This window comes from Bactrocera dorsalis, chromosome 4 (genome assembly GCF_023373825.1).
Source record: "Bactrocera dorsalis isolate Fly_Bdor chromosome 4, ASM2337382v1, whole genome shotgun sequence".
Lineage (NCBI taxonomy): Eukaryota > Metazoa > Arthropoda > Insecta > Diptera > Tephritidae > Bactrocera > Bactrocera dorsalis.
The window spans coordinates 56865245-56892710 of NC_064306.1; the positions used below are offsets into that span (position 1 = coordinate 56865245).

Here is a 27466-nt window from a genome sequence, read left to right on the forward strand (position 1 = left end):
TTTAAAGCTGGTTGAAGTTGAAATTATTTTATGAAGAGTTGCCACATAATTTAAATAATTACTAATAATAAAGCATTTTTTAAGTAAATGCAAATGTAGTTGAGTATTCTTGCATGTATCTATTACACATAAAAAATGTATATTTAAAAAAAAATAATAATAATAATAGAAAAAATGTTAAAGTAATTTCCTTCCAATAAATATCAACATGGCAGCTCCCACAAAAATTAAATTTATTGTTACTATATTGTCTTCGGATACTAAGACCACAGAAACACACTATATTGCCACACCAAATTAGCTTTTTAGAAAATACTGATGAAGAGATATTTCTGGTCGCCTTGCTGAAGTCTTTGTCGTGTAGAAAGCAAGTGTCTACCAATTGGTTCTTGGCAGCGAATTCGTAATTCTAAATGTGAAAGTGGTGTATAAGTGAATAGATGCGGTAACAGAAGCTTTTAAATTATACAATTATATATTCAGTTTGTATGGCAGCTATATGCTATAGTGGACCGATCTGAAAACTTTCTTCGGCGATCGCACCAATGCCTTAGAAAATTATTCATGCAAAGTCTCTTGAAGCTATCTCAAGAAATGAAGAAGCTTTCATACAAACACTTGATTCCGATCGCTCTGTTTGTATGGCAGCTATATGCTATAGTGATCCAATATCGGCGGTTCCGGACTAGTTCGCGTATACACAGAAAGACGGACGGGTCTCTGACGTCTGTTGTTGCTCTAGCGATAGAAATCTGCCGAATTGACAGTCCTTGACCGGATAAAAATCCGGGTCTGTTCCGGTTACGTAGACCGGACTGTGGTGAGAACGGTCTCTGACGTTTGCTGCAGGGTGTTACAAACTTCGTGGAAAACTTGATATACCCTGTTAAGGATTATTTTTAGATTTTTTTTTAATAAAAACCATTTTTTTTTTTCAAGCAAAAGAATTTAAAATTAATATATATTTTTTTAATAAAAAATTTATTATTTTTATTTATTTTGTATTTTTAGTTATTTATTTATAAATTTTTTTTGACTAAAAAAAAAATTTTTTATTTTATTAAAATCAGAAATATCCAAAAAATTAATTCATTTAGACCAAAGATAATTATTTTAACAAAATTGAAATTCGAAAAAGGCTAAATAATAAACTCTTTTCCTGATAGATTTTAATATCAATTTATTTTTTACTTAATGCCAATGGAATTTATGTTCAAAAAACGGCAGTAAAATATTTAAATTTTAATTTACTATATGTAATAAAATTAATATTTATTACAAAAATTGCAAATTAGTTTGATCATAACCATAAAAAGCTTAACTAAGCGTCTAGTCAATGAAAGCAATGCCACTTTTACTTTCAACAGCAGACTCTTTTTCCCCACCACCTTGCAGAGAGATCATTTGAGCGCCAAAATTGCAGCCTCACTTTCACTCAGCGCCGCTCATTTTCCGACCGAAATGAGTTGCACGAGAAATGCAAAATGAAGCCAGCGCGTCGCTAATGCGAATTTTCAAATAACTGTACTCTTATCATAATACTGAAATGCCACAGTTGCTCGAACAACAACAATGGCAGCATGGCGGTGAGCTAGACACAGCTCAGCTCAGCTCATTTCACCCAAATTGTGCGCGCTTGTGCCGCAAAGCCCTGCCAACCAACGCCGCCACGACCCAAACGCAATCACAGCTTGACCGAGCACCGGCTCAGTAGTGGACAACGGCTTGTGGCATGTAAATCGCGGTAACAGTTTTTTCTCCCCTGGACTGTTGTTGTGCATTTGAGGATTTGTGCGCTTGCTGAAGCTCAGCCCAACTCAGCTCACCTCAGCTCAGCCTTAGCTCAGTGTTCAGTGTGAAAGCTATAAAAGCGCACCACAGGCGGACGGACGCCACCAGTTGAACGCGAACGGGCATTTGGAGACAATCGTTATTATTGAATGGCAGTAAACAACAATAGCAACCATAATAGTAGCAGCTGAAGAGGAAGTGCCTGCCTTGTGGATTAACTAAATAGTAGAAAATAGTGTTTGTGAATGCTCAAAGCAAGCATAGTGAACTACTAAGTGTGCATACATACATACATACATACACACACATACTTGGTTGTGTATATGACATGAAGAGGGTGGAAAGCGCTAATTAAGTGGCATATGTACCTATATACATACATACATACATACAGTAAAATATTTTAATACAAATGCTGGTGCCCGAACCGTTTCTACATACAATTTATGCAATATTATACAATATTATCTATCGTGTGCGAATGTCTATGTATGTGTACTAATTAATTGTGCACTATTTAATGGCCAAAGGACTTAATTAATCGTTGTCTGCGAAGATTTGAACGAAAAGCGTATGCGGAAAGTGTAAAAATACACACACACACAAACAAACAAATACGAAATTAAAAGCTTATTAAGTGAAAATACAATAAAAATATCGTAAAAAATTAAAATAAGTATAAAGATTATTAAAAAAAAGTAATTGAATTAAGTTTACCGCGTTAGAGTAAAGTGTACGTCAATATGTCACTGGAAGTTTTAAAGGATCACGTCCTGATTTCGCCCAGCAGCGTTTTCTATTTTCTGCTGTTGCCCACTTTTCTGCTATGGCTAACTTACTGGCGTCTATCGCGACGCCATCTCTACAAGTTGGCCGATCGTTTGCCGGGACCTAAAGGATTGCCCATTATTGGACACTTGTTGGACGTATTCGGACCGGCATCATGTAAGTTTGTAATTAAACAGAAATTTTGCCTCCCTTGATTACCATTACATTTTAATTACTTTTTGGAAACCTTATTTATCCCAAAAGTTGTATTCCATTAATTACAATTACATAATAATTACTTTATGAAAACCTTATTTATCCAAAAAGTCTTTCAAAAATGGATTTTTTGTATAATTATAAACAAAATAATGCTGAATTACAATAATTTTGTAATTAAATACTTATTAATTACTATAACTTTAAAATTAGAATTAGGTATATAGAAAAATTTAATAGAAATTTTGCCTATATTGATAACCATTACATTCTAATTACTTTTCGACAAGCTTATTTATCTCTAAATTTCAATTTTATATTTACAATTACATTATAATTACTTTATGGAAACCTTATTTATCTCAAAAGTATTTTAAAAATGCATTATTTAGCTAAGCATTACATTTTTTTTTGTATAAATACTAGAAAATAATGCCGGATTACAATAATTTTGAGCTAAATACGTAGGAATTACAATGGCCTTAAAATTTGGTTTAGGTATTTAGAGAAATTAAATTGGAATTTCGGCTCTACTGATTAAATTACATTTTCATTACTACCTAGCTACCTTAATTATATCGAAATTTCGATTCTATATTTACAATTACATTATAATTACTTTATAAAAGCCTTATTTATCTCAAAAGTATTTTAAAAATGCCTTATTTTGCTAATCATTAATTTTTTTTTGTATAATTACTAGTAAATAATTCTGAATTACAATAGTTTGCAACTGAATACTTATTAATTACAATCATCTCGAAATTTAATTTCGTTATATAGAGAAATTAAATTGAAATTTGGCAGTACTGATTAAGATTACATTTTAATTACTTAATATTCCACTTATCTATCCTATTATACATATTAGAAATATGTTATTAAACTTTTAATGAAGTTATACCGAAATAATGACATTTATTATTTATAATTACATTTAAATTGCTTTATGTTCCATTTTATTTAGAAATCCGATATATTGGTAATCAATAGCATTGACTTTTTTACTCTATTAATTATGATTACATTTCAATTACTTTTTTATATTATATAGGTATTTTAAAAATGCATTATATTGTTAATCATTACACATTTTATTGTATAATTACAAGCAAATACCGCTGAATTACCATAATATTGTAATAAAGTACTTTTTCAAAAATTCGTTATATAGGTAATCAGCGCATATTTTCTGGTATAATTATTAGTTATTTCTACTGGATTACAATAATAGCGCAATGAAATATTTATTAAAATACATGACACCGAAATAGTAGTTATATAGATAGATAGGATTACATATTAATTACTTTGTGATCGACGTTAAAAATCCCCTAAAAATTATGAATGCAGTACAGGTACTAATTCCCATTAAATAATTTAATTTCTTGAATAATTGCTAATAATTTCTGTACAATTACTGAAAATACGGATGCATCTTAATTACATATGCTGTAATGCATTACTTATTAATTACTCAACATGATTACTTTTACTTTACGGTTCACATATTTATCATATAAGCGTTTTATGAATAGTACTTTATGTGGTTATAATTTGTAATTATAATTACGTTATTCTATATGTAGGTATACTTATAAAAAAAAACATGAGGCATGAGACGTAATAAAAAAATGCATTAAAAAATTATAAATTTCTTTCTAATTGACTCTTCATACCTTAAGAATACAAAAAGTATCGAAAAATTACTTTTCATTCTCAAGAATTATTGATGATTACCAGTATTTCCTTTGTATTTAGTGGTGTTTACACTTTAACACTAATTTTATAAGCCACAATTGATTATTAGTTATTAGTGTAAAAGGAATATTAATTATTACTCGTAAATATTTTGATTATTTTGTAATGATTTATGGTAATGAGATTAGTTTTTCTTTATAGCTGCTTTTCTATTTATTTTGTAACATTTTATTTGGTAATGAATACAATTTTTATGAAAATTTGTAATTAAACAAAGTTTATATTCGATTACAATATGTTTTGATTACTAAAAATATTAGTTTTGAATAATTTTAGATTACTTATTAAGATCCCAATGAAGTTCTACAAAATTTGATATTTTTTTACCGGAGGAAAAAGTAGTAATTATATTATGTTGCTTGTAATTTAATGCTCTTCAATTAAAAATATCAATTATTGCAGTACTTTTCGCACGTTTATAAAATATTTTTTTAATTACATAAATATTTGTTGACAATTATAAATACATTTTGATTACTTATATAAAATTTATTTCATAGAGTGTTTGATTAGTTATAATTCCATTATAAATGGACTAAATATGGGTCTTGGCAATGAAATTACAATTACAAGTACTCAAAAGTATTTAAATAGTGCATAAAATAAAAGTTTTCTAAATTTTCATTTTAAGCACATATTTTTTCCATCTCCTTAAAAAATTTTTTTTTCTTTTCTTACAAAAATTTTCTTCTTAAAAATTTAGATAATATTTGTTCTATTTGTCAAAGCATTTAAATGTTCTTAACACTTTTGTTTGTCCGTTATAAATTGCAAAATATAATTTAAAACATATTGCAGTCATAAATCTTCTTAAAACATATTACAGTTATAAATCTTTTTAATTGTGACATTTTTATTGTCTCGTAATAATTGCATTCTCTCTCTTTTCTTTTTTTTCATTTTATATGTGACCTGCAGCGGTTTTTAAAACCGTCATTCGCAAAAGCTCCGAATTTGAAAATATCGCCAAAATGTGGATTGGTCCACAGCTGGTCGTTTTCATTTACGATCCACGTGACGTTGAAATTTTGCTGAGCAGCCAAGTTTACATAGACAAATCATCCGAATACAAATTCTTCAAGCCATGGCTCGGTGAAGGATTACTCATTAGCACAGGTAAGGAAATTGAATGTATATATGGAGTGTTTATGTGTGTATGCATATGCAATATAAGGGGCGATACATTTCGAGGTTCCCTACTTTTTTTTGAAGAAAAAATAAAGAAACTTCAAAATTGATGGGGAATGTTTATTATTATTCGAAAGAATATTATTTGGCAATTATTTTTTGTGTATTATCCCATTCAAATGTTAGCTGCGGCTACGTTTCACATATTTCAACCGTAGAGGCTAATTTTGTATGACTTGTTCAAGCATTTTGACTAGTAAATAAAATGATACTCATGATGTTTGCTCCAAGGCGTCAAATCGACTGTCCATGGTGTTAATGTACACTCTCACCCAAAGCTGCTATATTTTCTTCACTGCGTGCTAGTCGTAGCCTATTCGGTCAAATATTATCCAATAATGAATGCTGGGTCTCAAGATGGGTGATGGTGTTGTGAGCTGTTAAAAAGAAGCTTTTGAAAAAAGTATCTCTACTTGGATTACCAATTATAAAGATTCGATCTAAGCAATTTCTTCAGAGATTACTCTGTGGACTTGGACAATAAGCCATGGAAAATTTCGATTAGACATATGTATGTATATTGTCAAATGAAAAAAATGTCTATGCAAGCACTTGATCGATCAGTTTGTATGGCTGCTATATGCTATAGTAGTTCGATATCGGGCGTTCAGGCAAATAGTTTCTTGGTGAGAAAAAGACGGGTGCAAAATTTCAAATAGTATACAGACCGGCGGACAGACAGACGTACATGACTGAATCGACTCAGCTATTTACGCTGATCATATATAAGAGAAATATACTATATATATACTTGCATATATATTTATATTGTATTTAATAGAGTCTCTGACGTTTCCTTTTGGGTATTACAAACATCGTGGCAAACTTAATATCCCCTGTTCAGGGTATAAAATTAATTTTACGATAAAAATAATTGAAATAAATTACCAAAAAGAATTTAAAAAATTATTTTTAAAAAGTGTCAAGTTTGCATAAATTTTAAATTATATATCATATCTTTAGAAATTAAATTATAATATTCCAAAAATATTAAAAAAAAATTGTAAATATATACATATACATATGTATATAAACATTATTTTTTAAATGTTAAAAAATAAAAAAAAAATTGTAATAAAAAATATTCACATAATTTAAAAAAAAATTAATTTTTAAATAATTAAATTAAATAAAAAAATTAATTTTTTTAAAAATAATTATTTTTTTTTTTAATTTTTACTTATTTTTACATATGATCTATTATTAAAAGTTTTTTATAATTTTTTTTTTTTTTTTAATTTTTTATAATTTTTTTATTTTTTTTTTAATTTTTTAAACTTTCTTACAAAAAATTATTCAAAATGTTTAGTATTAAAAAAAATTTATTCTAAACAATTTTAAAATAAGTATATCAGATTGTTTTATAAGCAATTTATTCAAGAAAAATTTTATACAAAGCATTATTTTTTAAAAATATTTTTTTCTTATATTTAATTTAAATTTTTTTAAAATTATTTAAAAAATTTTAAATAAATTTCATCTATTATAAAAATTTTTATATACAATTTATTTTTTATTTTTTAGAAATATTTAAAAATATTTCAATATTTTTATTCCAAAAATTGCCCATTTCCAAAATGCATTTTCGCGCACGCTGCAAGCTCTCATGCGTAAGCAATCTCACTTTTCATATTGCGGAGCTTTTCTATGCACGCAGGTGGTTCACCTCAACACGAATTTCTTTAAATTTTCTCGAAATAGATTTACGCGTTTTCGGCGCCGCGTAAATCACTTAAACAATTATTTTGTGTGCCAAAATATTCCGGCAAATTTTTTAATTTTTATTACAAAAATTTTTTTTTCGCGATTTTCGTTTTCCAAGCAAATTTTAATGCTCTGTTTTTACGCTCGTTATGGTTTTGCAGCAAAATAAATAAATTAAAAGTCAAATTATTAATACTCGGCGAATGTGTGTGACGTTGCGTCGGCGGCGTCGTCGGCCATTTGACAACATAATAACCTAATAAATAAGCCGAAGCGGCAACAAATTAAAAGCGCAGCGCTTCGCCACATGAGGAAATGGGGAAAGTAGTGTGTGCAAATGCTAAACACAGACCCACACACATAGACAACTATACATGTGCAGGTGTATGTGCATGTGTGTGTGTTTGCGTCTATTCATAAAAATGCCATCACACGCTCAAGAATAACGGTAAATTTGCATTAGTATGTATGTAAACGTGCTTATAATTTGTACGTAAATAGTAATTTTGTGCGACTAACACATACATACATACGTACATACATGCATACAAACACACACACATGCATAGGCAGGCACTTTGGAGAGATTTGTTGAAAAACGCTGCAATGACCATCACTAAATACTGAAATATGCGTGGGTTGCCCGCGTTTTTATGAATTATACACTTCTCTATATGTGTATATGTATGCGTGTGTGTGTATCAGCAGCGACTATTTATTCTAATAAGCATATATGTACATTTGTGTTGCATATGCGATGAGTTTCACACACACGCGCGCATATTTTTCATGAATAAACAAAACTTATCAACGAGATCTCAACTGACGTACAAGTATATGTCGGTATGTAAGAGCGAAGGGTGTATCAATAAGTTCAGTTAACGACTTGTCATGAACGCGTGGAACCGAGTGGTCCTAGTTTCAAAGACTTTTGAACTGTAAACTAAGAACTGGACTACGTTGACTTTAAGTCTCGGTACGCTTTTCAAAATTCGCTCAAAAATTCTAGGATGCTGCCCAACCCAATATTTTCACTTCAATGTATCAAAAACTTTCGAAACCTCTCACTCCCTCTCTATCTCTCTTTCTGTTGACCGAATGTGACTAATAAAGTTATCTAAGATTCTCGGCTTTCAATTAGTGCCAACCTTACCGATCTTCCGTCCGCTACGTAAAATATATGCTCGTGAAATGTTGACCTACAGAAGTTACCTTCTCGAATTCAGTGAACACATATAGTATTAGCATGAACATCACCTCAGGCCCACAAATGAATTTCATTCGTCACATGCGATTCAACTGGGTTTACTAAGAGAACCAATGGCAGTTTTTCAAGACTTCACATCTCTAAAGATGTTTTGGTGAAGTTTTTAAACTCACTATTCTTTAGAAGCAGGGGAGCCGTTTTGCTGCGGGAAAGCTGCTGCCCTATATTGAATTCCGGGCCACAAGAGCGTTCTGAGAATCAAGATAGCTATTGATGTTGCCAAAAGTGCCATCCGTTTGACTATCGAATCAGTTCAGGAAATACGTAAGTCTCTAAAAACGATACCCAATAAAATTGCCGAAAGGGCGATAGATGGATCAGGGTTAGATGGAATACCTAAACAGCAAGCAGGACCGCCAAGATCAGATGCAAGGGAGCGGTCTCGAAAAGACTGCAGAACCGTTGTTGGATTAATCACAGGTCATATAGCATTCTCGCATCGCTGGATAACTGTGTATCTGAAGCTCTGCTTAGATATCTAGGAGCTTCGGAGTATATAGGTTCTATAGGTTTATGTATGGCGTATAACCAGTGTAACCTAACCTTTAACAACACTCACCTTTGAAGAAGAACACTTTGTGACAACTCTGGCAAAAGTTTCTTGTATTGCGAAAACATTGATTATAGAGATCCAGTCTATAGTAACGACTTAAAAGTATTAAAAGATAGAGATTGTATCAAGAAACTTCGAACCTCAAATAGATACATATTGTGTCCAAGTTACTGGACCAGTATTATTTTCCGTTGAAAATTCGAAACTTGCAAAATACAGTACTGACCACAGTTCTTCATTAACCTCAATATGACTTCTTATTCTCTTCAAAAAATCAGATGAAGCGGTAATTCTCATAAAAAATATACTTGATTGTTGACTGCTCGACCATCCCAAGTGTCATGTGTTATTGAAAAGTTCCAAGAAAATCCGATGTTTCCGAACCGAATTTTGTTCAGCGATGAGGCCCTTTTCAGGCTCAATCCGTATGGACACAAGCGAAATTGTAGCATTTGGACGAAGAGCAACCTGAAGAGATTCAAGAGCTGACATCTCATACATAAAAAACAACGGTTTCGTATGGTTTGCGGTTCTGTGGAATCAATCTAAAATAACGCCGGTGAGAACGTAACCGTCGATGGCGACCATGATAACCGATTATTTGATGCCTGAAATTCAAGCTCGTGATATTGGCGACTTTTGGTTTCAAAAAATTTCCATCGTTAGAATTTTTCTGAGAGTATATGTAAAGTCCAAAGTCTATGCGGACAATCCCGCTTCGATTCAAGCCTCGAACCAAAATATCATTGATGTCAGTCACCGGTAGAAATGCACGAACGAGTAATCGAAAATAGAACTCAACCGATGGACTATCTAAGACATGGCAGCAGCTAATATTTCAAAAAGATAATGTTCAAAAAATAAATGCCAATGAAGGTTCTTTCGAATAATATTTAAAATTCCCCATTAAATTAAAAGTTCTGTGTTTTTTTTTTAAGCAGGTAACATCGAAATGGATCTCCCTTTATATACAAAAGGGAGAGTCGTAACTATAGTCTAACTGAAGCAAGCTAAAGCTATGTAACTTTAGACCAGACTCTTTTCAGTTTTGAAAAATATTTTTGAAATCGAATAAAAACTATGTATGTAAACAAATACTAAATAAATGCTAAAACCTTTTTAACTATGTTAATAATATCTTGCTTTTTCTCTTCACATAACAGGTGCGAAATGGCGCGCTCACCGCAAGCTGATCGCTCCCACATTTCATTTGAATGTACTGAAGAGCTTCATTGATCTATTTAACGAGAACTCACAGCTCGTGGTGCGTAAATTGCGTGCCGAGGGTGGAAAAACATTTGATTGTCACGATTACATGAGCGAGGCGACAGTGGAGATCTTACTTGGTGAGTATGTCGACATATAAATAATTTATGCATACTGTTATTGTAAGGTGTATTCACGAGAGTTAACTAGACTCTGAGTAGTTTCGAACTAGTTTCTACTAGGCTCTTTAATTTTTCAGCAACAATGTGAGGCATGCTTTTGAAAAGAAAACTTGGAAATGAAGGTAGAGTAAGCACGGAACAAAAACTGAAATCTTGCTCAAAATCCAAACTGTTACTAGAAGCTTAAGATGTTGAAATCGATCGTGCGGTGCTTAAATCAGAGCTTTGAAATTGAGAGCATTTTGTGTAAGAATAATTGAAGTAACTCAACTTGGATCAACCTCAATACTGTTATGAGTCTGACTTTGATGAAGTCTTTGAGATAGAGTTCGGAAGCCCATCTGATCCAAGCCAGCTCAATCTCTCATTTTCAAGTCTTTTTATTTTGGAGTTAAAAAATCGTCCATACTTTCTCAGACCTCGCAGAAGAGTAATGCTTCCTTCCCACTGGACTTGTCTTACTACTAACTTAGAACCTCTGAGCCAAGGATTATAGTAAACATCTCAGGTATACAGCAGTCTATTCACTTATCGGTCTACTCAACAATTAGCTCAATCAATTCTGTAATATTTCCCGCCTCCCCATCTTACAGCATTCTAATATCTATCAATCAAAATATATTCCCACACTTTTTACATGAGCTTTCACAGCGTTTTCACTGGCTTGCCAGACAGTCTAATAGTTCAACCGTCTTCAATAGGTTTCTATTCACATTCAAATATATTTAGCGCATTATTAAATGCCTGGATTCATTCACAAGTGGCCTGGTCGTGTTAAAAATAGCTCAGTGTAAAGAAAAGCCTTTCAAATCAGATTTATTAATTCATAGAATTGCAGTCATATGAATGAGCTGTCGGTACACTTAGTTAACTTATTTTGATGGAAATTTCTCTTCGACAAATGCATTATGTACCCCCGGCATTGTGACGAAGAACGCAAGCAAATTGAGGTGTCTATTTTTGAAAACACTCGAAGGAATTGCATTAGGTTTTTAATTGAGAGATAATTTTTCGAGAAGTGAAGCTGAATCGACCGGTTTCAGAGGAGAATATTACTTTTCAAAGAGCTTTGAGGTTAATCACTAGGATCAATTTTCTAACTCTGTCGTATAATACTCTCTAACTTTAACGATGGTTTGTTTCGGCATACAATTATATGGAATTAGCTCGTTTGTGTCAAGAGATAACTCTCTCTTCACTGATCTCAAACTGTATAATAATGATATCACCAAATTGGCATGGTTAAAAAACCTTGTCAGTTGGACTACCGTGAAGCCAAAACCGACCATTTGGAAATTTGAAAGTTTTTTTTTTGAGGTACCCTTGTGAGGGATCGGTTCTAAAACCTTCGATTATGGAATTTTTAAGTTTTGTTTTTCTTTGAGGTGATGAATCGGTTATGGATTGGTTATGAATAGGTTATGGATATGTTATGCATAGGTTATGTATAGGTTACGAATAGAATAAAATGTCAGTTTTTGATCAACTTTCTGATGAACGGTTTTTAATCGATCTTCTACATAGAATACTTTAGTCACTTTAATTTTTAGTCTCCCAAAAATGATCCCGGAACAACTAAGGACCCGTACATCATACTAACATTAAAATGAGTTCCCATTACTATCTTCTAACCACAATATACACCGCTTCGTATTGGATTTAACATAACAACAACTCACTTACCTAAATTTTTTCAATTTTTTTTTTGCCAACCTAACCTCACTATTACGCCTGCGATCTTAACCAATGCGCCCACTATTATTGAATCATTCAATCGTCCATTATTGCCTTATATAAAAGCTATTACAAACGTCCAAATGCAAAAAGTGCAATTAAAAAAATATGTTAATGACATTGCAATTATTCAATGGATGACAAAATTTACGAGTGTACGCAGGTTAAAAGCAGTTGGAAATTGCGCTCGTAAGCGCACATTGGCGTAGTTGCCTTCGCACAAGCGAAAATTGTCAAAATGCCAATGCAAACCGCTGACGCCGGCATATGCAGCGCGAAATTAGCTGGAGGCGGTTATTTGGCGCTGACGTGAGTTCAAGTAGTTTTTCCCCACCTACTGACATATTTGGCCTGAACTTTGTGGAAGAGAGTAAATAAATTATATACATATGCTTAATATTATGTATTAGAGAGAAAATGAGTAGAAGTAACTTGGTTGATCCCGAAAATGCGGAATCAATTCGTTTATATTTTCGCAGAACATTCCTAATAAACAATTTCGGGATCCCGAAAAATTATCGAAAAATTCGGGTTTCCGAAAAAAATTCTGAATCCCAAGTTGATTCCGAATTTTCGGAATTTCAAGAAATTTCGAAACTCCTAAAAATATTCCGCTTTCCGAACTTTCGGGAACATTCTTAACCGAAAATTTCGGGATTCCGAAAAAGGTTTCCGAATTTTCCGAAACATTCTTAATGAAAAATTTCAGGATTCAAAAAAAAATATTCTGAATCCCGAACTGATCCCGAATTTTCGGGATGTCGAAAATTTTCATTAGGAGTGTTCTGTGAATATATGTATAAACGGAACGAAATAAGGTCGTATACTTGTCCTTTGGCCCGAAAACTCTCCAACCAGGTTACCGACAAAGCTCAAGAAGTATGAATATAGTAAACCATGTGATCGCGCTTAAATCGTTAAATCGGCTTTTGAATATTACCATAGTAGCAAGCTGTTAAAGAACTATTGAGATAATGTAATTTTGCTCAGTCTAAAATTTGATCTGTTTTGGGGGTACGCTTTGTGAAACTTTTGCGATATTAAACATCAAGAGTACCACTGTGATACCTTTAGTATTTAGTTCGAGATTCTCAATAAAATACTTTACTAACTGTCCTAGACATGATTGGGCTTTCGAGGTTTTCAAAGCTAGCTACAGTAAAAAAGTAAAAGCTTGGACTAATACTCGGTATTGTCGGTCCCATGAATTGTTAAATATTCCACTATTTGAGTTCAAAAAAATTTGGATCGAGAGTCGGTACCTCTTGAAATGCATATATTGTTGCCACCAGATCATGTGATGACAGCTAAAGCCGCCAAAAAAGATGAAGACCACAGGATGTATAATCTATAAACAACAGTATAAATTATTTTTTGATAAAAGAGCAGACAAAAACAAGGGGACTGTTAAAAAAGTAATAAAAATGTAAGCACTGCCTTGAATGTTCGACAGGAAGGATTCGAGAACACTTCAACGAACGTGGTGCTGAAATTTGGCCTCGTGTAGTCCAATCTTAAATTCTTAAAAGTCAACTCAGGTCACAATTTGCGAGCGTCCACGTGTTTAAATTTGTCCACGTGAAGTCTAATCTTAATTTCTTAAAAGCTAGAAGGGGCCATATCTTCCCGGAAATTCATCAAACTCAATACACATGACGTTGAAATATTGCATCACTCGAGTGAAGACCTCCATATAATCTATTTTAATACCGATTCGCGCTTACGTAGACTTTTTGTACTTTGTACTAAACTAAACGCAATGAACTCTATGTGATTTACATTGTCTCCATAGCACAGTACCGACACGTGCGGGTTCCCTATTGCGCTGCGACAAGTTGAATGGCCTCTACTAACCTCACCTTATCAGTTCACATTTTCATTTCAACGCGCCTTTAAATATCTGGCGATACGTGTATGACACACCTTACGTCCTCATCAGAATGCAGGAGTTGTACTTAGCCCTTGATTGCTAATAGAAATACCTAACACCACGTTTATGACGCTCCTTAGGTTCTAATCAAAATGCAAGCGATGTAGTTAGCCCTTCATTGTTAATAGAAATTTTGCACATATGTATGTAAATTCAAAGGAGAAAACTCTCCTAATCCAAAGGAATTTATCCGGCACGCGTAGCGCAGCAGTTATCAGTCATCTGTGCGGCCAATATGTAAATGCAGCCTTGGAAGTCATCCTTAGAAGAGATAAGTTCTGACTTTTCGCGGGAACAGCGGCCGCCTGACGTGACGAATTTGATTGACAGCAGTCAAGAGCCGATCATATGCCACTCAAACATGGTTGCGGGCGCAAATTATGACATACTTACATACAAGTATCTAGCAAAGTTGCAAGAATTGCATGAGCTTCAATGTTGTATGTATGTATGGTACATTGTACGCTGATGGCTTTGGCGTCGCGTCGCCTAACGCTGGCAGCGCCGTAGACGAATGAAAAGAGAAAATAGCACAAAGAAAAATTGGTTATAGCAAAGAAACCAAAACTGGTTGGTATGCAGGCTGCATTTGGCATGAAAGCGTATCTTATGGGCGTCTGCATGTTGCATGCGTGCTGCCGCTGGCAGGAAAAAAGCCATATTAGCACAAACGCCGCGCAAAACCATGTATTGTTATGTAATGCACTCCCTCCCTCTTACTCTTTTACTCTCTCACGCACAGTGGAGTTATTTATGTGCGCACATTACATTTTCTTTATTAGTTTTCTTCGCAGTTTTTGCTTTGCGAATGAGCAATTAAGCAGATTGATCTTCTTCTTTCTTACAGTGCTTCGGAGTATGTTTTTGCGAAAACATTTTTTAAACACTTCTTTCCAATAAAAAGTTATTATTTTCACAAAACTTAAGATATGAACTGACGACACATATTTTATTGCCAAAAAAAAGTAATTACTTATTCTTCATCTTTATTGGCGTAGACACCACTTACGCGGTTATAGCCGAGTTCGCAACTCCGACCCATATCCAACGCGCGAGTCGTTCTTCCTTTTCGCTTTTTGGCGCCAATTGAAGATTCCAAGCGAAGCCAGGTCCTTCTCCACCTGGTCTTTTCAACAGAGGTCCACCGCTTCCTCAGCTTTCCCCGGCAGGTACTGCATCGAATACTCTCAGAGCTAGAGTGGTTTCATCCATTCGGTCGACATGGTCTAGACAGTCTGTCTTTTATTTCGCTAAACTATATCAATGTTGTCGTATATCTCATACAGCTCATGGTTCCATCGAATGCCATATTTGCCGTGGCCAACGCACAAAGGACCATAAATCTTCCACAGAACCTTTCTCTCGAAAACTAGTAATGTCGACTCATCAGATATTGTCATCGTCCACCATAGCAGGACGGGGAGAATGAGTGACTTATAGAGTTTGGTTTTTGTTTGTCGAGAGAGGACTTCACTTTTCAATTGCCTACTCAGTCCGAAGTAGTCTGTGGGCAAGAGTTATTCTGCGTTGGATTTACAACTTCAAAGTTATGACTGTCAACAGTGACGTAGAAGCCAAGTCCCGAGTGCGACGACTGTTTGTTTGATGACAGGAGATATTTCGGCTTGCCTTCGTTCAATACCAGACCCTTTTGCTTTGTTTCCTTATTCAGTTTGAGAAATCAGAACTAACGGCGAAGTTGTTGGGGCCAACGAAAACTATTTCATCGACATATGCCAGCAGCTGTACTCTCTCATAGAAGATTGTACCTTCCCTATTCAGATCTGCAGCTCGAACTATTTTCTCCAAGAGTAGATTGAAAAAGTCGCACGTTAGAGAGGCACATTGTCCTTCCTAACGAAGCTTTCAATCAGGATTAATTTTCACCTAAGGTCAAGGCTTCGCATTCTTTCAGCATCAAAATTTTTACAAGTTTAAGTTTTTAATGTGTTTCAAGCTGTCAGAATTGCATTATAATTTTGGAAGTATCATAGACGTAGTCGCGTCCGATTTTTGCGCTTTTTAGCTGTAACTAGGAAAACGTTGTCTGGGCTTTATCATCATAAATGGCACTACAATCGGGTGTCAGCCGTGGCCGCGTCGACAAACCTTCGCCAGTCGGTTCTGCGTTACGCACAACGATATCTGTTGCAGATTTCAATTTTCATCGGTTCCGCATCCACTTACTTCTGCTATCTATTTGGATCGTGCTTTTCTTCGTCAGCCATCAGGTGACATATTAGACTCCCACAATTTCATGGATATCTTAAAAGGGTGTATCCGGAATGGCTTATAATTATAAAAAATATATGTATATAAGGGCATTTCGTCCGCTATAGCACAATCCGCATCAAGAGGTGAATTTTTTGGGATGCAATGGCATTTCCTAAACCACCCGAAGATTTGACTCACCCCAATAGCGACAACTTTGCTTGTTGACGAAACCATTCAGCCAGAAATGGGCCTCATTTGAAACGACCAAGGTGATTTAAGCGAAGAGCTCTTACAGTAGCCACCTGAGAGCGTGATAATCTTGGACAATTTCCGAGCGTTGTACGAAAGTGAAGAGTGCCATGAGAAATGGCAAACCTTACTGAACACACTGACAAAATTTTAAACAAATCCCTAAACAAACGTGAAAACCAAACCTGGCTTTCAATAGGATCGATTCTCTTTGTGATAAGACTGATATATGTGCCAGGCCACAGCGGAATCGCAGGCAATTGTAAAGCATAAAAGCTGACTAGGAGAGGCAATCTATAACCGGTATCAGTAAATCGATCGCAAAAGATCTAGTGATCTATTTGCCTGAGCAAGGCTAGCCTCGCCCTAGTTGTGAGGGTGTAAACAGGCCACTGCCCTAGTTCCATCCATGCTCTAAGGTCAGAAATCTTACCAGACGCCGCAGAAACTGTATGCAAGGAGACCCGGAAACAACTCAACACTTGTTTGTTGACTGTCCCGGGTTTGGAAGCGCATACCTTCAGACATCCTACTGGCGGAAATATAAATGAAACACCTCTGCAAATTTGTATTGGCTACTAGGCATTTTACTAATTCATAAGCTCGAACACAGAAGTTCTTCTTTTCTATGGCTTCACAAAGTACTCTATATAGCAGTCTACGTGCGATCTCTCTAGATCAGTCATCTAACCTAGCCTTACCTAAAGTAACCTTCTAGCCTAAGCTAACACGCTGTATACGAGGTATGACAATTAAGTAATGAGACTGATTCCATAAAAATCGTATATTTAAAAATTATTCTACAACTCTGCCATTCCCTTCAAAGTAGTCCCCTTGGGCAGCTATACAGCGATTCCAGCGCGTTTTCCATGCTTCGTAACATTTCTGGAACGCTTCGACTATGATATCCGCGAGTACCCTCGTCACGGTCGCCTGGATGTCCGTAATCGACTCAAAATGGGTTCCTTTGACTACCGATTTTTTTTAGGAAACAAAAAAGTCACAGGGTGACATGTCGGGCGAATAAGGCGGTTGTTGCAACACGGTGATCCCTTTAGAAGCCAAATACTGGGACACGCTGAGGGCGGTGTGGCACGGCGCGTTGTCGTGATGAAGGATCCATTTACGAGCGATGTCTGGGCGCACCCTGTTGACTCGTTTTCGCAATCTTTCGAGTACTTGGCAATAGTAGACTTGATTCACAGTTTTCCCCGGTGGAACGAATTCTTTGTGTACGATTTCACGGCTATCAAAAAAGGCAAAAATCATCGTTTTCACCTTTGACTTGCCCACGCGAGCTTTTTTTTGAGCTTTGAGAACTACAAACACACGTCTACTCAACTTGACGCAGCAGGCGAACTAAACAAGCTAGAGGGATGGTGCATATATTAATGGAGAGGGGAGGGATGCCCGGAATTTCAAGATCACAGGTTTACCACAAGCGCGGCAATAAAATCAGTCTCATTACTTAATTGTCAAACCTCGTATGTTATGTCATACAAACTGCGCAAGTTGAAGATTCTTTTCATTCGTATTCATACTATAGTCAAAAACTCATACAAGCAGTACTAATATCGAAAATTACATTAAAGTAATATAAAAATGCAAATTAGCAATTATTTAAAAAATTGAGTTCGAACACTTTTATGACACACAGTAATGTAGAAAAAGGTAGCAACGAGGAAATTCGCTCATTTTAAGTAAATCAAAATAATATCAAATTCACACGCCAACATTGATTACAAAAAAAAAACATGTAATACATCGTTTTATTTACCCACTTTTCTATCTCACAAATTTACAAACACACACACACACATCGGCACTTTCGAGTGGCTTCGTTCAACTTGCACTTTGAGTGCAAAAAAATTGCGAATTTTCTTCGGCATTGTGTTTCGCTGCACAGCTGACCGGTTGTTACGAGCATGAGTGCGTCAGTAGGTCGCTGCAACCGACCATTGGACAACTTGGCGTTCCGGCAAACCGCCAACATGCTTTGCTAAGACAACGGTTTAACTTTCCGTGGCAGCGCATGGCATGGCATAGCATAGCTTGGCGTCACCTAGCATTATTTCCCATTGCTATTTGCTTTGTTCGCCATTTGGGCGTTGAGCAACGACGAACCCCTGATGGTCGCTGGAGTAATCGAAGCATGCAAAGCGTAGAGCTTTGTCGCTCCTCGCCGCCGAACCCGCAAAGCGCGATCATACCGCGCTGCTGTTATGTAAGTTTGAGAGCTGCGGCGGTTTGTTTTCCTTTTGCCAGCACTTTCTTCGGGCTTTTCTTCAATTGAATTGGATAATCGGCGATGCAGATAGTTTGATGACCGGTTTCGTGCACACACACACACACACAAGCACGCGTAGATATGTTATTATTTGCAAAATTGCAACTTTTTGGCAAAATTTTCCATGTTCAGCGCGTCTGTCTGTATGTCGTATTTGTTGTAATTAAAAATTTAAACTGATTGCGACCAGCTTTGTTGTTGGACCTTTTCGCCGCTACAAGCTTTTGCTTTTGCTGAGGGCTGTTGCACTGAATTATGAATTTGTTTACATAAATATAACGGTGCAAGCAGTGTGCATGCACCGCATGTGACGCGAATCAATTAAACGGTAATTATTTCACTTGAGGTCAGAGAGCATTCATGCTCATTCTTTGAGACAGACGTGATCTTATGTGTTACCTAATAGTTATTACCCGGAAGTTGTATGCAGTGAAGGAGAGAAGGGGGCCTGGGGTACTCGAGGGGGTCCGCTGCATTACTGGATATTCGGCTTTGACGTTGATTTGGCAGGTTGGCAAGGTTTCACATATGAATTTTTGCATTTAGCGTTTTCATAATGGATCCATTTTTCCTCACCAGTCACAAAAAGAGGCAAAATCCTCTTATTTTTGTAGCGCTCATGCAGCATTTTTGAGATGCGAAATCGTCTTTCAAGGTCTCTTGACTCCAATTCATATGGCACTCTATTTTCTTGCTTTTGATTGTACCCAGCTGCTTTTAAACGTTGTAAAATGGCGGCGTGAGTAACTCCCAAAGATTCTTCAAGCTCTTCTGGTGTTTGGCAACAACTTTCATAGAGTAATGCCTCTCTTTCCTCATCTTCAAATGTTTTCGTCTTTTAAGCCAAAATCACTACTCTGCTAGAACATATTGTGTCTATGGTTATGCTTTAGGTTTGGGACGTGCCACGTAAAAATCGCCCTCATTGAAATCTAAGCAACAGCCTAGAACGAAATACCCCTCTTTTGATGGCGACCATGGCAAGCGCATTAAGGATTACCATTTAAGGGTGTGCACCTGGTATGTCCGGTCCCTTAATCGGGAGGATGCCCGAGCTCCAGCTGATTGATGTCCTCGTATATATATCGCTTATTTGCGCCCACGCCCCGACGGAAGAGAAGGACAAAGAAGGTATTTTTGTCAACAACTGTCGGTAAATTCTGGCTGATCGACTTGTCAGGGTCCGAAATATGGTTATCTGTATTACTAGATTCCAGCATATGAAGCTACTTGGATGTCTTCGAATCGATCGACCGAGCAGATCGATCATGTTATGATAGACGGAAGACACATCAATAGTATTTTAGACATGCGTTCGCTCCTTGGTCCTAACATCGACTCGGACCACTATCTTTGTGCAGTCAAGATAAAAATACCCATAAACAAACACAACGAAGGTTAGACGTCGAGAAGCTGCAATCACAAGAAACAGCCGAACTTTCTACTCGGCTTACAGTCCTGCTCTCTAAGAACACTCGTCAGCATTTTGTTATAGGGGAACTCTGGGACGACATTTCAAGCTCCTTACATACTGCTCAAACGAAACCATTGCTTTTAGGAAAAGACAAAAGAACAGCTGGTACGATGACAGAGAGTTGAAAAGGGAAGCGAGACGCATTTGCAGACAAAAAACGAGAGAGCCCGAAATGCGTGAGTACGAAGACGTAGACCAGCTGGGTGACAGAGATAATGCTCGAAAAATCTACGAAAAGATGCGGCGACTTGTGGAACATCCAGAGGTGATCAAGTAACAGCATACTGAAATGATAAAGGAAACACTTCTCCAACCTGCTGAATAGCAATGAAAGCATAACATCTGGAGATGGTGAACCCGATCCCCCGATCGATGACGATGGAGCGGACGTTCTTTGCCCAACTTAGAAGGAGATCGAATAGCAATTAGCCGTCTGAAGTACAACAAAGCGGCGGTGGCCGATGGATTGCCGGCCGAGCTCTTCAAATACGGCGATAAAAAACTGATAAGGAGCATCCATCGGTTTCTTTATAAAATATGGCCGGATGAAAGCATGCCCGACCATTGGAATTTAAGTGTTCTCTGCCCAGCCCACAAAAATGAAGACCACACAATCTGCGCCAACTACCCATATCCGCTTTTGTGGAGGAATATTGATTGCTGCTGATAGTTTAAGATCCAAAACCTTGTCAATTTAATAAGGTCGTGTAATTAGAGACCAATTCCTTAAACATACTCCAAAATAGAGAAAGATTTATTCTAAAAACCTTAAACTCTCTCATGCTGTGAAATTTTGTGCTTCTAAAAAATCTTTAAATATGTTCATTTTACTCAAAATGACCTTGTTTAACCATTTCATTCTTCTAAAAACCAATTGCAGAGACGGCAATGGGTGTTTCGAAGAAAACCCAGGACAAATCGGGCTATGAGTACGCTTTGGCCGTTATGAAAATGTGCGATATACTACATTTGCGCTCTCGCAGTATTCTACTACGAAATGAATTCATCTTCACGCTCTCCAGATATTATCACGAGCAAGGTAAATTGCTGAATATCATACACGGACTCACGACGAAAGTAATCAAACACAAGAAGGCCGCATTTGCTAACGGTACACGCGGTTCGCTGGCCCAACAAGAAGCGACAGCTAAAAAAATTACACCACCACCCACACCAAAAGCAGCAACAAAAGAAGAAGACCTAAAAAACACAAAAGAAACATCCGTTGAAGGTTTGTCGTTTGGACAAGCGGAGGGTTTGAAAGATGATCTGGATGTCGAGGAGAATGATGTGGGCGAGAAAAAACGTTTGGCCTTCCTCGATCTGTTGTTGGAGAGCGCACAAAATGGTGCTTTACTCAACGATACCGAAATCAAAGAACAGGTCGATACGATTATGTTTGAGGGACACGATACCACCGCAGCCGGTTCATCATTCTTTCTCTCGTTGATGGGCATACATCAGGGTATACAGGATCGCGTAATTGCCGAGCTGGACGAAATATTCGGTGACTCAGATCGGCCGGCTACATTTCAGGACACCTTAGAAATGAAATATATGGAACGTTGCCTTATGGAGACGTTACGCATGTATCCACCGGTGCCGTTGATAGCACGTGAACTACGGGAAGACTTAAAATTGGCATCCGGACCATATGTTATACCACGTGGTGCCACCGTTACAGTGGCTACAGTCAAATTGCATCGCAATCCAAAGGTCTATGAGAATCCAAATATATTCAATCCCGATAACTTTTTGCCCGAACGTCAAGCCAATAGACATTACTATGCCTTTGTGCCGTTCTCAGCGGGACCGCGGAGTTGTGTTGGTAGGTGAAAATAAAGATAATATTTTAACAGGCTATTTTTACATGCATAATACTTTGTTGTTTTTTTAGGCCGTAAATACGCCATGCTTAAACTGAAAATACTCCTATCGACCATTCTGCGAAACTATCGCGTCTATTCGGATTTGACCGAGGCCGATTTCAAGCTACAAGCCGATATCATATTGAAACGTGAGGAGGGCTTCCGTGTACGCTTGCAGCCGAGACAGCCCAAACCGAAGTCAAAATAAAAGACTCAACCGTCTAATAATTTTATAATTCTACTAGGTTTTGGATTTACAATACATTCAAATATATATACATATATTTTTCACATACTTGAGGTTAAATGTTCTTTTTTGTGAAAATAAATAAAACCGCATTTATTTAGACAGGAAGAAATACACGTCCTTTGACTGACTGTACTGTTTTAACCCAAGTAATAAATGTTTGTGTCAATAAATTACCAAATATCACTTTAATTACCTAAAATAATAATTTTAACAGCCTAATGTCGAGAATATTCCAAGTTCATGCTATTTTGATAATTTTCACGCCAGCTAAAAATTATGTGTCTCCATCAAAAATTAACCTCACAATTTTTAGAATTTTAATTTTGTTTAAAAATTTTGTGGCAACTCCTAAAATAAACCGCACAATTTTTAACAATTTTGCGTCAACTAAAAAATTACCTGGCAACATCTGAAATGTCAAACGCATCAGCTGTTTATGATGTAAAACGGACAAAGCTATACCGAAAGAATCAGATTGTAAACAAAAAGCCAAGTGTACAAATGGGATTCCAAAAAATTTTAGCATATCAAATTACAAGTTAATGGCAGAAATCGCTTATGTAGCCGTAGTTGACATTAAGCTGCACAAATCGACAAGTACGGAATATATCAGCCACATAAATAAGAATGAAAGCAAAATGTGAAGAAGGCATAAACTCCTAAATCACCCAAGGATTTGTTGATGTACTCAATTGCACAAATGTAATACTTTTGACCAGAGAAATTAACGAAATTTCAGTTGGAATGTAAACCCGATTTTGGTTATCCTAAGGTTCTTATTACTAGGGTCCTGCAACCAATGTATAAAAGTATTAGTTGAATGAAAATCTTTGTAACGAACATCTATTTGCAGGACAAGTCGGCCAATCACCTCCGAACTATGTGATAAACATTTGCAAGGCTCTCAGTTCAATCCGATCAAAAGGATTTAAATTCGATACGGACATAGACCATCACTTATTATTATTTCAAGCCTTTTTAAACTGCGGCAAAAATTAAGTACTTTCAGTCATGTTGTTGTTGCAGCGAGTACACTGCTTGGAGGAAAGTTAGCTGTCATCGAAGTCACTTAACGCAAAAAAACGAACGTTCCAAAACAGTCTAGTCAATGGAATGAACTTAAAAGGTTATCGCTTCTCTAGATATCTTCATCAAAATTAATTCAGAATATTTATTTCACAAAATGCAGACGGCGGAACTGAATTGGTATAAGTGTTTGGACAGGAAATAACTTCCCGGAAATTATTAAAAGGATATTGATGCGAAAATATCGAACGACAGTTAAATGTACATAATCGTAACGTATTCGGATTTTTATCAGACAGCGACTGGCGACCCGCTACTTCATATCCCCAAAAAGTTATTTGAGGATCGTTTTCTGTCGCTACCACAATGGAGTCATGTCACTTAACTAAACTCAGATGAAGGATAATATGAATCGAGCGTCGTCAGTAGTTACAGTATTCTTAGCTATTAACAGTTAAAATTATTTACTGATATTTTTAAATACCGATATATGGTTAAGAGTGGTGTTGTAAAATGAAATTAACAAGAAGATGTGTAATGAGAAAAATGATAGTAACATATGTACTTCCACACGATCAATGTAAATTTTACCTGCAAAGAAACAATAAAAACTCAGATTGTTGAAATGTTAGAATATATAGTAAAGCTTACCTTGATTTCGATGAGGATTGCTTTCGACATTCACAAATTTTATCGATTTGAAAGTAAAAGTTTAGCATTTTAACAAACATTTAAAGGATTATCTTAACGAAACGGGTACGCGTTTGTAAATTTTCTTTCTCTAACTAAACTACCATCACAAATGTAGGAAAACTACTTAGGAAACACAAATCTAAGAGCCACTTTTGAATTTTTATACTTTTTACTGTTACAAATTAATTAAAATCACTAACATTTACACAAATAAACGAAACTGCGGAACCGAAAACTACAGAAGCCAACCGGAAGCGGGAAAATGGAAGCAACTGTCAAATATTAGCGGCAAAAAAGGAAGTAAGAGAAATGGGAACTAACGAATGAAAAATTATTGCAATACCAAGTCAGTGGTGATGCCCTATTAATTGAAGAAAGTTTCCGAAATTATCCATTTTACTACAACAAATAAATTTTATACGCATAATTTTAAGTCAATTATAATAAAGTTTAATATTTACTTAATTTTACTGAAAGCAAGTTTCATTTTTACTCAAAATTTTGTTGCAATTTAATGTTATTCTAATATATTTTAGTATTAGTAAAAACTATGTGGCAAGATTGTAAGTGTCAATTAAAGGATAATTCGAAATATCATTTAAAAAGGTGCAAAAAGGAATTTGCTAGAATTAAAAGTGGAAGATTAGTACAGTTCAAATTGGAATTTCAATTAATTATAAGTTTTGTGTCAAAAGTGAAGTTATATCAAATGGTGTCTGTATGAAAATGTGTAAATTAGTGAGCGTTTGAATATCAAAATATGTTGTATTTGCTTGCTCAAAGGCATTTCATTACCTGGCGCAGAACGGAAGCCCGAACATGTAGGCAAACTTATAACCTAACATAAGAAATATACATATGTTATTAAGCTTTATTATTGATACTTCAAGTAAGGTAAGTTTTTTGGAAAAATTTATAAACATCTTTGCTAACATATTTCATCAATAACACATACATGAGGCTGTTCGCAATAAATATACAAAGAATCTAATAGACGAAGCTGTTGGGATAAGGACATGACCACTTAATATATGTTTGTAGTTATAATTAATATATTTCCAAATGTCTAATAATATATTTTAACAATTTTGTGTCATATACATACATATGTATATTATGTAGCAACTTGCTATTCTTATTATAATGTTATGATTATTTGAATTGTCGGTAGGAGAAGGTTGAGTGCTATTTCCTTTTGGCACTGATCTGCTCTTATATGTCATCTTGCTCAACAAACTGTATAGATATACCTTTGTCATATACTTAACACATATAATTGATGTGAGAAGCGAAGGCTTCTGGAAAAATATTTGCCATCTATTTTATTAACATTTATTCCATCATCACCCCAGTCTTTCAAAGTTTTAAATTCCTTCCCTGTTTTCACCAAATAACAGCCAGTTGAATATGTTGATTATTTTTCTCTAAACATAACAAAAATAAGATTATTTATATATATGTATACATACATAGATACATACAAAATATGTATTAATATATATGTATGTTGTAAGGTAATCAAAAATGCTGCCTTAAAAAAATCCAAATATAGTCTATAAAATAACTATCTGGTAGCGCTATGCACTACTTATCAATCTCCGAGAGAAAGTAAACTGAGTGTGTGCTGTAATAATATTGATAGTGACTTGTGTTTTTTTGTGATTTTTAGAAAGGAACCAAGTAAGAGGTAAGTAGTTGATATACCATCCAAGTTAACTATGATATTTATATAATTGTAATATTTTCAGATAAGTTCAGCATGGATTTTGCCGGCAAAGTAGTCATTGTCACTGGCGCAAGTTCGGGCATTGGTGCCGCTACTGCAGAACTCTTTGCAAAATTGCATGCTAAAGTGGTGCTCGTCGGACGTAATGAATCTAATCTGAAAGCAACTGAATCAGCATGCAAAGCAGCAAACGAGAAGGCGGAATTGTTAACAGTCAAAGCAGATATAACAATGGATGCTGAGCGTATAATCAATGAAACTATTGCGAAATTTGGGAAATTAGATATATTAGTGAATAATGCCGGCATTTTAGCCGGCGGCAACATACTAGACATCGACGTAGAGCAATTCGATCAAATACTCAATACAAATCTACGTGCTGTATTTATATTAACCAAATTAGCAGCACCCCATCTGGTGCAAAGCCAAGGTAACATTGTGAATGTTTCCAGCTTGGCGGGCACACGTGCATTTCCGAATGGCTCTAGCTATTGTGTTTCCAAAGCTGGTCTAGATCAGTTTACGAAGTGTATAGCGCTGGATTTGGCATCGAAAAATGTGCGCGTAAATTCCGTAAATCCTGGTTTGATTGTTACGGACATACATCGCCGCGGTGGCATGTCGGAGGAAGCCTATGCCAAGCATTTGGAACATGGCAAGGAAACACATGCATTGGGGCGTGTAGGTAAACCAATCGAAGTAGCCGAAGCCATTACTTTCTTAGCCAGTGCTGCTGCTAGCTTCATTACTGGCGCTATATTGCCCATAGATGGTGGTAGACATGCTATGTGTCCGCGTTAGAATTAGTACCAAAAAATTCACTTTATTGCCAAGAATGTGCATTAAACGATTGTATATTTTTCTAAATTAAAATATAATCAACTTAAACACATAAGTACGAGTGTGTATAATGTTTAACCAATATCTTATCAAAAAAATCTATAGATTACGTTTCATATAAAAATGCAAATTAAGTTTTGATACCCTGAACAGTGTGTACAAAGTTTGTAACACCAAGAAGAAAACGTTGGGACTCTATAAAATAAATATACATATGTATGTATGTATATACAAATGGTCAGCTTAACGAGTGACCTTGCTATGTCCGTCTATCTGTCCGTTCGTCTGTATTTATAAACTCAAACTAGTCCACCAATTTTTGAGACATTTAATGGAACCGCCGATATCTGACCACTATAACATATTTTTGCCGTACAAACACATAATCTTGTATAGAGTATTTTTTTATTTGTGGAGGGTATTATTGGTTCGGCTTATTAATTTGAAGCTGACGTTTTTTTTTCTTGTTAAGCGTTATTATCTCTACATAAACAATTGTTTATTAAAAAATACGGTCTATTTATAACCTTACCGGTCAG

At 35.5% G+C, this 27466-nt stretch overlaps 2 protein-coding genes across 6 annotated transcripts; both read left to right on the forward strand.

Moving 5' to 3' along the window:
- Positions 1-1769: 1769 nt before the first annotated feature.
- LOC105224323 (cytochrome P450 4g15) lies at positions 1770-24304 on the forward strand. 5 transcript variants are annotated; one of them, XR_007422650.1, is made up of 7 exons: positions 1770-2736; positions 5455-5652; positions 10412-10594; positions 21405-22352; positions 22422-23443; positions 23496-23768; positions 23832-24304. XR_007422650.1 is itself a non-coding variant. In XM_049455425.1 (5 exons), exons 1-5 carry the CDS (start codon positions 2535-2537, stop codon positions 22598-22600), a joined length of 1710 nt encoding a protein of 569 aa, XP_049311382.1. In that variant the 5' UTR covers positions 1770-2534; the 3' UTR covers positions 22601-24304. The 5 variants fall into 5 exon arrangements, 1 of the variants encoding a protein (XP_049311382.1); XR_007422647.1 differs by having other exon boundaries at positions 23496-24304; XR_007422648.1 differs by having other exon boundaries at positions 22422-23414; positions 23496-24304.
- A 1589-nt stretch (positions 24305-25893) lies between these two features.
- On the forward strand, positions 25894-27389 carry LOC105224324 (3-oxoacyl-[acyl-carrier-protein] reductase FabG-like). Its single transcript, XM_049455438.1, has 2 exons — positions 25894-26048; positions 26110-27389. The coding sequence occupies exon 2, from the start codon at positions 26121-26123 to the stop codon at positions 26886-26888; it is 768 nt and encodes a 255-aa protein (XP_049311395.1). The 5' UTR covers positions 25894-26048; positions 26110-26120; the 3' UTR covers positions 26889-27389.
- The last annotated feature ends 77 nt before the right edge of the window (positions 27390-27466 follow it).

Coding starts and splice junctions, on each gene's coding strand:
- LOC105224323 (XM_049455425.1), top strand. CDS start 2,535: ATGTCACTGGAAGTTTTAAAGGATCACGTCCTGATTTCGCCCAGCAGC. Junction 10,595..21,404: donor GACAGTGGAGATCTTACTTG/GTGAGTATGTCG, acceptor AACCAATTGCAG/AGACGGCAATGGGTGTTTCG. Junction 22,353..22,421: donor GGGACCGCGGAGTTGTGTTG/GTAGGTGAAAAT, acceptor TTGTTTTTTTAG/GCCGTAAATACGCCATGCTT.
- LOC105224324 (XM_049455438.1), top strand. CDS start 26,121: ATGGATTTTGCCGGCAAAGTAGTCATTGTCACTGGCGCAAGTTCGGGC.